Genomic DNA, 11,239 nt, shown 5'->3' on the forward strand with positions numbered 1-11,239 from the left:
CCAACAGAAACCCAGCAAGGGTTGTTCCCCAAGTGACCAAAGTGTTGGCCAAATTGGGATGCGGGATTTGGCTGGGGAAGGAGAAAGTCTGGGCCTCACTTCCTTCTGGGTCTGCAGATGTACCCACCATGGAAAATTTAGTAAGAATAGGACTGTGTGATTGTAGGCCTTAAAAGGCCACTGACTGGATGGGAGAGAAGGAGTAGTACTGATCTGGCCGGATCGAGATGCTGACTGGCTGTTTGTTAGTGGGTGCGTCAACTCGTTGGGCACCTGGCTTGAAGTTCCTGAATATGGCTCCATGCTCTTCTTCCGTGCCACTGGTATAAAGAGCTGACCCCCTCCCATTCCACTGCAGGGAGAGTTGGTTCCACATCTCTGGTGGGCTTATTCCTTCCTTTATCTTTCCATATAGCCTGGGTGTGGTTTGATGAAGGTTTGGGCTTGGTGGAATCTGGGGGAAACAGTTGGTGTCATGGCCTGCTTTCATTTGGATCCCAACTAGTTTAGAAAAAGGTCTACTCCACAGTGTCCAATGTGGCTTTCTAGAGCTCTCTGCTTTGAGGTTTGGACTCAAGACCGGTAACCTATAAGGTTGGACCTTGTTTTCCTCTGTCCTGTTCCCTCTGTCCCACACACTCCACTCCAGATGTGTGGGGAAGAATGGCTACAGTCTGGGCCAAGCTTGAAATATATTTACCAAATAGCAGCCAAATTCCACTGTGATCCCAACAGCTGACTAAGGGGTTGGTAGAAGGGAATTGAGGACTGTTTCTTGCACTGGCTGGATTAAATGTTGCTGGGGCATTCTTTCCAGCAGTCTGGCTTCACGCCTCATTTTCGTCAGGTCTGTAAAGTGAGAATAATGATCCTTCTTTCACAGAGCTACTGTGAAGGTGACATTAAGAAAATAGAAACACAACGAAGAAGTGAGGTGAAGGTTATGTTAACCAGTTTGATGTAAGCATTCCAAATTGTATATAAAATCACCACGTTGTACCCCATAAATGCATGTACACAGGTATGACTTAAAAAAACATATATATGTATATATGTATATATATCATTTAAAAAAAAGAAAACAGAAGTCCATTTCTAAGCAGATAGTGGACTTTGATAAACATTAGTCTCTCCTTACCTACAATTTTCCTAGAACAAGCTCTCATTTGACCGTATTGTCTGGTCATTAGGAAGAGGGATTCTGGGGCCCTCTGCTCTTTTTAAACGGTGAGTTGATTTATACTTCCATCCATAGTCTAGCCATCCTCAGTGCCTATTTCCCTGTTCCCTTGTCAACATAGAGATTGACTTTTTTTTTTTCATCTTTTCCAGTCTGAGAGGCAACATGTGATGGCTCATCCTTCACATAACCTCTCTGGTTATTACTGAGGTTGACATCTTTTCTTGTTTACTAGCCATTTGTGAGTCTTCCAGTGTGTTCATGTGCTTTGCCAAATTTTCTATCACAGTGTTTGAATCTTTCTCAGTGTGAAAAATTGTTTGGTACAGCAAACATACAGACAAAAAGTCTTAGAAGGCAGAAAATTGGGGGTTTGAAAAAATCTTATCTCTTATTAGCCTTTTCCTATGTGGTTTTGGGTTTCTCATTATGCCTGGAATCACCTTCCAATCCGCAGATTGTTTTATAAGGAGATGGCTCTGGTGGCACATAGGGGAGTTGGACTGGAATGTGGGAGGTGGAGACTTCTGGTCAGGTCCTGTGGCAGTCAATGGTCAGAGTGTCTGCTGTGGCAGGCTTGGTGGCTTGGTGTGGAGACATAGATTGGCTTTGGCCAGGAGAAGATATCCGTGTTTCAACCTGAGCAATGGTTTGGTAAAATGGGACCAGACCTGGAAGAAAGGTATTTTCAGGTGTTAACTGTAGCACCTTGAGGTACTTCCAGGAGAACCAGTGGAGACTCCAGGGTGCAGGTGCTCGTGGAGCTCAGAGAGCTATCTTGGCCTGCAGTGCTTTGGTGGGACTCCTGGGGATATAGGTGGAAACTGAAAATAGGGCAAATGTGATTTAAATGATTTTGGTGTGTGCCCTGGTGCTGAAGAGGCTCTGACATGCCCCAGGAAGGCATTCCGAAACAATAACACACAGTATAGATATATCCAGATAGCGCTGATGGCTTTTATTGCAGATTTGTATCATTACAAAGATAATCTGAGAATATATTTTTAAAAACCCCTCCCTTTTATATACATAAAACATGCTACATGGTACACTTTGTGAGAAATGCTGAGGTAATAGGCACACACCCAGATATGGACAGTACCAAACGTCCACCATCTCGCACGTCCTGGCTCATGTGCCCACATGCCCATGGGAGGGTCTCACCTTCTTGACTCATCCCTAGCCGTCTGTCTTGGCAATAGTCTTGGGAGTACCGAGGCTGATACCTAGTGGCTGACACGACTCAGAAAGCCACCATGTTGCAACGTACCAACTAAGGGGTCCAGTGACCCCAAATTGTTCAGTAACTCATGAGCAGTGGCCAGTTCTCCTTTCTGTGGCACCTGTTCTCCAGGAAAGTACAGTATGGGGATGAGATGCAGGTTCCAGCTGGCCTGAGAGCGTGGGACCTCTGGTCTGTAGCCATTTGGGGGCCCCGACAATCTGGTGACTTCTCTTCAAATGAATATCTCCTGGCAAGGTAGGTTATTATTTGTGAGAAAGTTAATATGACATGTAGGCTAAAGTAGGAATGGAAGATGCCAAACTGTGCCTATGTTATCTATATGGCCGCTGTAGCTCTTGGTCTGGCCTCCCCTTTCCTGACCAGAAACCCGAAGCTCAGACTGTTTCCTATTAGAGGCTGAGGAATCTTGCCTGAAGAGAAAGGACTGTGTGACAAAAAAGGCGAAGAGCAGGTAGACAAGGAATACGGCAGAGCAGGAGGGCCCTTGAACTGTGTGGAGTGGCCCCGGACTGGTCCCCAGAGGGCACTGAATAAATGGTGTTGAATGGATGAGTGAGTGGGTGGGTAGATGGAGAAAAGTCCTGAGGACAGAGAAAGTAAAAGTGGAAAGGGAGGGGGACTTTGAAATTTGGTTAGGTGCCCAAAGGGGTTCTTAAGAGAGGAAGCCAGGAACCCCTCTGTGAGAGATTAGCATTGTAGAAATTCCTGGAAGAGTCCAGCCACGCAGATGCCAAGGATTATTGAGTCAAGACTATACAGTCTGTGATCTGCCCTTCGGCTCAAGTAACACAACAGTAATGAAAAGCTCTTTTCCTAAGAGCAGAGCTGTTGGTAACAGCTTCTACATCTGAGAACTGAATATATGTGTGTTTCAGTATATAAGGCAAACATATATATGTATCTAGCTATATCACATATATGTGATATGTGTCTAAATGCATATATATGTGGTATACACATTAGTGCACAAGGGAGGCTCATACACATGTATATTATGAAGGTATCTTGCAGTTGTGTTTTTATTGTAGGGACTTAATTTATTTAAAGAAAGAGTTGTCTGCAGTCCTGTCCTGGAAACATGAGGGGCTGTCTGGGATGAAGAAAAGTAGGAGATACAAAACTGTGGGTATGTTATCTATATGGCCAGTGTAGCTCTCAGAGAACACTGTATCAGTTCTGTTCCATTATCTGCTGCAGTGACTGGGGAAAACAGAATCCGGATCCCAGTCCTCTCAGCCCCAAGATGAACTGGTGAGGTGTTGCTCTTTGTGCTGGGGCCAGGGTGGCCAGGGTGGGTGCCTGGCACTGGCTGTGAGAGGTCAGGAGAGGGCTGGCTTAATGGAAGGTGTTGGGATTCGGCCGGATCATCATCACCACTTTCTTGAGCGAGTAGGAGCCTCCTCGGAACTCAGCCCAATAGACCCCATCCTGGTAACGGCTCCGGTAGTGGCCCCCGCGGTACCAGACGCCATTGAGGTTGGAGTGGGCACAGGCGTTATACCACCAGCCTCCCTTCTGGTAGTGGGCACAGTTTCCTGCAGAAGAAAAGGCAGTCATAAGGTCTAGGGAGGAGATGATTTAACCCACGTTTGCTTGGGGCCTTCAGCAGTACCCTCTCTGGGAGGCATTTGGACCAAGAAGCTAGATAGTGACAGGAGGCCGGGCTTCAGACCTGCCTTTGAGGCTTGGCAACTTCACCTCTCCCAGACACTGTATCCTCATCTGTAAAGTGAAGATAAAAATGACACCCACCATCAGGGATGCCTGTGAGAATTCAGGTAGGGTGTGTCGTATGCTACCTAGGGCTGGGGTGCAGGACCCCGCACCCAGATTCTGAAGGGGACGAGGCCTGACATGGGTGTGAGAGGGAGAAAGGGTTTTTTCTTTTTTCAGAATTGTTATGAGTCAAAACTGTGGCTCAAGAGAGTCTTCATAGAAGGACAAAGAAAATGTTTAAAAAGAAAATGCTCCTCCATTTCTCCCCAGCCTATATTCCATCCAAATTGTTTGTATTATTTCACAAAAGAAAGATTTTCCATAAAACTCTTGGCATTATCATATCATGAGTTTTGCTGCCATGGATAGGCAGCTGGAACAAGAGTAAAATGCAAGGGCAAGGTGCTTGCGGCACGCAGGGCACTGCACTACACAGGGAGCAGCTGCTCCCAGCTGAGGGGTCCCCGTTTCCTGATTCAGCCCGAGGCCCGACTCCTCAGGGAGGTAGGAGGGCACAGTGGTCTAGGCGGCCAAGGCCATAGTTGAGGTGAGATGGATATTGGCCTTCTGAGGCAGAAGGCGAGAGGGAGATGCAGCCCTGGCAGCACAGGGATTTTTCTGGGACTCTTCCTGGGCTGTAACTTGAGGCCATAGGGACCAGGTGACAGTGCTGGATTTGTAGAGCAAGGAGAGCCCTCAGCATGCCATTGTCAGCCTCCTGGTTGCCAGCAGGAGCCCCTCCTGAGCTTGCCCCACATGCCTCCAGCAACTAGGAACTCATTTCCTCACCATTCCCTGATCTTGCTGCTGGACAGAGTTGACAGTTTGGGATCATGGGATCTCTTTTTCCCTGTTCCCTGACAGGGCCCTCAAGAACTGCCATAGCAGTCCCTGTGTTCCAATGTCCAACTAGCTCGGGGGGGTCATCCTCCTGCCTTGCTTTTCTGGAAGCCTCAGCAGCCCTGGCCTAGGAGACAGGCTGCTTCCAAGCAAGGGCCTGCTCTGCCTCTGGGGGAACCTTCAAGCTGGTCATTTCGGTGTCTGTGGCTAGACAGTGTCTGTGTGGTGTAAGGATAGATGGGTCATATTCCTCCCATTCTCCCGTGTCGGGAGAACTACCTGCCAGAGGGTGTTCACTGGGGGAGCCTGAAGTGAGGATGCCCCCACCTCAGTCAGTATGCAGGTATCAGGGCTGACCTGGAGTACAGGCCATTTCGGGACAGTCCTCAGAGCTCACTCCTTGATGAGAAGGGAGTGGCTTTTCGACCATGGCAACATGAGAAGCTGGGGCAGAAGGCAGTGTTGGCAGTCAGATGGTGGCCCTCATCTTGAGAAATTGGGTATGGGGCCTTGGGAGGCATCAAGTGTGGGGGAGTCTGATGTCTGGTCTCAGGGCTGGACTGTATCTGTGCTGTTTATAACTTTCTGTTCTCGTCCTTGTTTTTTATTTAATAAAGGCTTAGTATAGTAAAGACCTAGACTTGAAGCATGTGCTCTTCACTTCATCACTCTAACTGGCTTCCTCACAGCACTGCGTTGACATTGCTGCCAATACCAGTAGCCTTCACTGATTTCCAGGTCTGGACAGCACCTGAGGAGCCTCCTCTCTAGCCCTCTCCCTACTCTGCAAGGCATTACTGTCCTTCCTGCCAGATACAGAACTGAGGCCCAGGGCAACAAAGCAGCATGCCCAAGGACACGTGACTGGGTGGGAGGTGGGGCTGGTGCTGGAGCCCAGGGCGTGTGGCCCAGAGCCAGTGGAGATGTGTAGTGTCGTGCCAGGTGCCTCAAACCAGAGGTGGCAAGGCCACAGCCAGGCACATGTCCAACTTCCTTGGCGCAGAGTGGCCCTCATACATCTCTTTCCTTTTTTTCTTTAAGTGCTACCCTGATTCAGCTTTGTAAAGGTGCTCTGTGGGCAGAGGGAGGGACCTTTAGGGCGTGGACAGGGTCAGGCAGGTTGGCCCAGCTGCCCATCATCCTGTGTCTTCTCTTTCCCAACCCCAAGTCGGGGGTCCCACCCGGAGTTGGGCTTGCCTCCACGTTCCCACCTGTGTAGACATCGTGGTCTCTGTCCAGCGTGGTGAACTGCTTGCCGTTGTGCCAGGTGAAGGAGTCGCCTGCGTTGCCGTGGTAGCGCCCCAGCCGCAGCTTGTAATACTCGCTCTCAGGCTCCAGGCGGAAGCTGGCATATTCTGCAAAGACCTTGCGGCCAGACCAGTCCTCCATGGTCACCAGCAGTTTGTAGTTGCCTTGGTTCGTCAGCCAGTAAATGTTCTCGAGGCCCAGCCAGTACTCACCATCAATGTTCCCGAACCCTTGCTGGGGAAAGCCCGAGAGAACGTTAGTTAGTGTAGAGCCTGCAATGCCCACAGCCAGCAGGCCTGGCTTCTGGACACCCAGCCCTGGATAGAGGGACCTGTGAAAGAGAGCACAAGGCAGGCTGCCCCTAGTTGTGTGCCTTGATAAGTGACTTCTCCTCTCTGAGCCTCAGTCACATATGGTTCAAAGATGTGCAGAGAGCCCCATTCCTCACTCTCAAGTGAGGGTTGCTGCAAGAGCATGTGTACTGTGGGGAATTGGGAGCCTGGCACCCAGTAGGCATGTCACAGGCATTCCTTGGACAAATCCCTTACCTTCCCCAAGCTTCATCCTCCTCGTCTAGGGATGGGTTGCACGTGGGGATCATGTGCAAGCTCTTACGCACCGGATAGGCATGAGCTGTGACAGATTTGTCCCACCCACCTGGGCTCCCGTCTAGGTCTGAAAGCCAATGGTTTTATTATTACTGTTCTTTACCTGTAGCACGGGGCTCCCAGGCAAGGGAGGGCCACTAAAGCCTTAAAAATGGAAGACTCATCAATAACAATAGCTAGTATTTAGTGAGCACTTGTGGTGAGCTGGCACCATTATAAGAACCTTCACTTAGGTTGTGTTATTAACCCTCAAGCCACTGAATTAAGAGCTAGTCAGCATAGGTGCCCCGAGGCCCAGAGAGGCCTAGGGTTATAAGGCGCTTGATGATGAGCCAGGATTTGAACAGAGAACCCAGACTCAGTCACCACACCGTACTGCTTCTGCCAGAGCGAGGGGAGAGTCAAAGCCTGAGTCTTCAGGAACCCGTCAGTTAGGAGGGAGAGGAGGAGGAAGCAGAGACAGTGGCCTGTCCGAAGGTGGGGTGGAGGACAGGAGGTGACTGGAAAGAGGCATGACAGCCACGTGCACACACTGTTGCTGCTGAGGGCAGTTTGTGGGTTTCAGTGTCAGAGGCCTGAGATGCAGTAATTACTTTGTCATCTCCTAGCCTTGCAAGTCACCTGTAAGCTGGATTGATGACAGTGCATTCCTCGTAGGGTCGGCGTAAGATGAACTGAGGTAATGTGTCCAAGCACAGAGCCTGGTCCAGGGCTGGAGCCAGTAAATGGAGCCGCTGTCACTGCCACCTCTTTGTTTAGAGGAGGGAGAGCCATGCATGGCTGAGCCCTCGCAGCCTTTCCCACTGTCAGGATAAGCATTTCAGTTCCCCTGGAACTGAGAGTCTGGAGGATGAGCCCTGGAATTAGGACCCGAGTATTGGCACAGTCCCCTACATAGATTTTTGGGGACCTTCTCAGGGCCTCAGAGCCTCAGCACTTGCCCCTTCTGGTCTTTGAGAGCAGTCTTCCCCCGTGGAAACCCCAACCTGGGGTAAGAGGCTCCCCACACCAGCATCTCTAGATTCTCACAGACCCCGTCTGCAGGGCATTGGTGGTCTGCACTCCCAGCTCTTGTCCTGCCGCGGTCGCTAACAGCAGGCAAGGAAGGAGCTGGTCCTCACTAGTCCTCATGGGTTTGCCAAATGACACTTCACATTTTTCTTGCCCATGGAATATTTGCTGTCTAGGTCACATAGGCCCTGCCCTGGTCCCCAGGCACTTCCCTCTGAGTGGCTCTTTCCCTGACTGCTCAGGCCTCTCTTAGGGTGGCCCAGTCACCTCGTGGGTAGCATAGATAGGTCTTGCAGGTCTCACCTTATATGTCTCCCAGTTCCTAAAGAAGTTGACAGAACCGTCCAGCCGTCTCTGGATGACGGTCCAGCCTCCAGGGTCGTGCCTCTGGTCACACCACACCTGCATGAGGCGGTTGGTATTCTCTGGCTTCACCAGGTAGATGGAGCTGGTGTCATGACCATCCTCCAGGGCCTGCAGGCAGTCTCTCCATGGGCCTGGGGACACAGATGTGCACACATCACGGGCCTGCCTTTTGCAAGGCTACACCACAAACAGGGTCGACCTCCAGCAAGGCTTTGGCTGGGAGCCACAGGCCTGCAGTTTGAGGAGACCAATTTTTCTTTTGCAAGTTTGACAAATAATATAAAAACCAGAGCCTAAGACTAGGTTGTCAGCATGCCTAGACTCCGAGGTCACTCTCTCCCCTCACTCCCTCAGTGTGACTTTAGGCAAGCCTGCTCATTTCTCCAGCCCTCAGTTTCCCTCATTTGCAGGAAGGAGATCATATTTTTCTCACCTGGTGTTGTCAGAGTTACTAAGATCATGTAGGTGGAAGTTCCTGGAGTGATTGTTTTAAAGTTAGTTTTACTGCCAAAGAAAGATGTGTGCCCACTAAATGTGGCAACCCCAGATGGAGGGCTTTGCTCCGGCAGGGAGGCTGCTCCACCAGACTGCCCTTCCTGAGTGCCGGGGCCAAGCTCCATGGGGACACCGCACTTCTGACTCGACATTGCCTTTTCACACTTCATAATGTTTTGTTCGTTTGTTTGTTTATTTGTTTGAGACAGAGTCCCATTATGTCCTCCTAGGTAGACTACTGTGGCATCATAGTTTATAGCAACCTAAAACTCTTGGACTTGAGCAATTCTCTTGACTCAACCTCCAGAACAACTGGGACTGTAGATGCCCACCATAATGCCTGGCCCACCACAACATTCTATTTTTAGGGATGGGATTTCCCTCTTGCTCAGGCTGGTCTCAAACTCCTGAGCTCAAGGAATCCACTCACCCCAGCCTCCCAGAGTGCTAGGATTACAGGTGTGAGCCACAGCTCCGAGCCGCCATCTGCAATTTTTAATAAATGAAATTCCATAGAGCCATGGCCCCAAGTTGTGCCCAGAATTTGGTCATATAGCCCAAGACTTCAGGATATTTCTGAGATTCACACACTGGTCTCCAATCATCTTTTGGTGGTGGTGGGGGACCAGGTTCCCTTTTGATCTGTTTTTTCTAAAGGAAGCTCACTGAGGAATGGGTGTCCCCCACCTCCCTTAGCAGTTTCCTGTGTCCTGATGTTAGTCACATCAGCAAGAAGGTACTTGAATTGCCAAGGTTTGGACAAGGTGAGACCTATCTTTTTGATCTGAAGGATCTTCAGTTTTTCAAGCTTCAGTCATTCAAATACATATTTTTTTTAAAAAATCACCACATTTTGCTTCAGTCTCTTCAAAATGTTCCCCAGATTAAGAATGACTAAGAACAAAAGTACTAAGAAAATTCCATCTTGTTTTATTAATTTGTGTCTTTATTCAACAACTGTGTACTGGGTCCCAGCCCCTGTAGAGAGTGTGCTGATGCCCAGTAGGGAGGGGCTTCCCTCACACCTCCTCTCAACTTGAAATTCTGGGGAGTCGAGTCCTTTCTCCTTCTGGGGGTGTAGTCAGCTTGTCCTGTGCAGATTGAACTTCTCAGGTTCCTTCCTGTCTGGTGATTGGGCTCAACTAGTTCACAGGTGGTGATCATATATGAAAGATGTGGGGTTTTGGTCTTTTCCAGACATCTCAGATAGGCTTTCCTGAGGCCTTGCCACTTTGTCTGAGCATCTTCTGGAAGCTGGTAGAGCAGGAACTATCTTGCTCATCCCTTGGTGCCCAGTGCCTGACACAGTGCCGGGAAAAAGGTTGGTTTAATGCTGAAAGTCAACCCAGGGGACTTCACTTCCCTTCACTTTCCCGGGAGAAGCTCCTCTCCCCACACGAGGAAGGAGGCAGAACCTCAGGCCCCTACGCTGGGCAGCACATGTGACATAAGCAGCTGCCTCCTTTGCCCGGTACAACTTCCTGCCTTTGGCCCCCCTCAGTATCCATCCTGGGGAAGGGGAGGTCAGACTTCCAGAAAGAGCATTCACAAAGAAGAAACAGGTTTTGGTTGTGTTCAGCCCAAGCCCCAGGGACTGAGGCAGAGAATAGGAGTCTGTCCTTGTCAGCTGGAGCATACCACAGTGGGCGTGGGTGGCCTCCCAGCTCTTTACCAAGGCAGCAGCAGCTCAGGAGAGGCTATGTGATGGGAATGCTGCTGATGAAAGTCCAGCAGAAGCCTGCAAGGATAATGTTCACTGAGGGCAAGCCACAGCCCTCCTCTGGCAGAGCTGCCCCATCTTTGAAGAAAGTGCCACCTCCTTAGGGAGAAGGTGGCCTCAGCTGCTTTTGTGGGTGCCATTGATGGTTTCAGCTTTACCTTTGGCATTTCTACAAAGGAGTCTTTTTAAAAGGCAAGTGTTTGAAAATGTTTGGGGCCACTGGTTCCTTTGATAATTTGGGGAAAGCTACCGTCTGTAGAAAAATGCATAGACTCACACAATTTTGTATACAATCTCAGAAGGTAAGTGGACCCCCAAAGTTCAGGTTAGGAACTCCCAGCTCTAGGAGAGTCCTGACTAAAAGAGTAACAGTGAAATAATAGCCCTTGTGTCCTGAGCATTTTCTACATGCCAGGCCCTGATCCTGGCCCTGCCTGGGTATTTCCACACCTGACCTTCCTACACGGTGGTACACGGTGGGGCACGGTGGGGCATCGTCTCCCTGTGTTACATGTGAAGAAACCAGACCAGAGGGACATGATAGGACATCCTAAGGCTGGTACGAGGCATAACAGGTATAAATCCCTCAAGGGTTCTAGGTGTGCAAAGCCCACCTCTAACATACTCTTACTTCTCCCCAGCGGGAGTGAACTCTACAGGGTAGGGGACCCAGGCTGACTTATCTGAACCCCTGGGACTAATTTTAATCTTTGCCAGTCAGCCAGGTTAAAAAAAATAAAAATTTACAGTTCTTCTTTGTAAAATTGTTAAACCTTTTAAATCTTTATCTGTGACCATTTTTCTTGTAT

The 11,239-nt window shown here is 49.6% G+C and overlaps 2 protein-coding genes across 4 annotated transcripts in view; one reads left to right on the forward strand and one right to left on the reverse strand.

Moving 5' to 3' along the window:
- The window catches only part of RALGPS1 (Ral GEF with PH domain and SH3 binding motif 1), a 283,899-nt gene that overhangs the window by 151,586 nt on the left and 121,074 nt on the right, over positions 1 to 11,239 (forward strand). The window lies entirely within an intron of this gene.
- The window catches only part of ANGPTL2 (angiopoietin like 2), a 34,646-nt gene continuing 25,516 nt past the window's right edge, over positions 2,110 to 11,239 (reverse strand). For all 3 annotated transcript variants that reach the window (XM_012802468.2, XM_023510594.1, XM_023510593.1), the window contains exons 3-5: positions 8,153 to 8,346; positions 6,194 to 6,464; positions 2,110 to 3,961 (exon numbers count right to left, since the gene is read on the reverse strand). In XM_012802468.2, coding sequence (XP_012657922.1) covers positions 3,762 to 3,961; positions 6,194 to 6,464; positions 8,153 to 8,346 — 665 coding nt within the window. In that variant the 3' untranslated portion in view covers positions 2,110 to 3,761. The remainder of the gene's footprint in view (positions 3,962 to 6,193; positions 6,465 to 8,152; positions 8,347 to 11,239) is intronic.

This window comes from Otolemur garnettii, unplaced genomic scaffold (genome assembly GCF_000181295.1).
Source record: "Otolemur garnettii isolate 467f Iridium unplaced genomic scaffold, OtoGar3 scaffold00014, whole genome shotgun sequence".
Classification (NCBI taxonomy): Eukaryota; Metazoa; Chordata; class Mammalia; order Primates; family Galagidae; genus Otolemur; species Otolemur garnettii.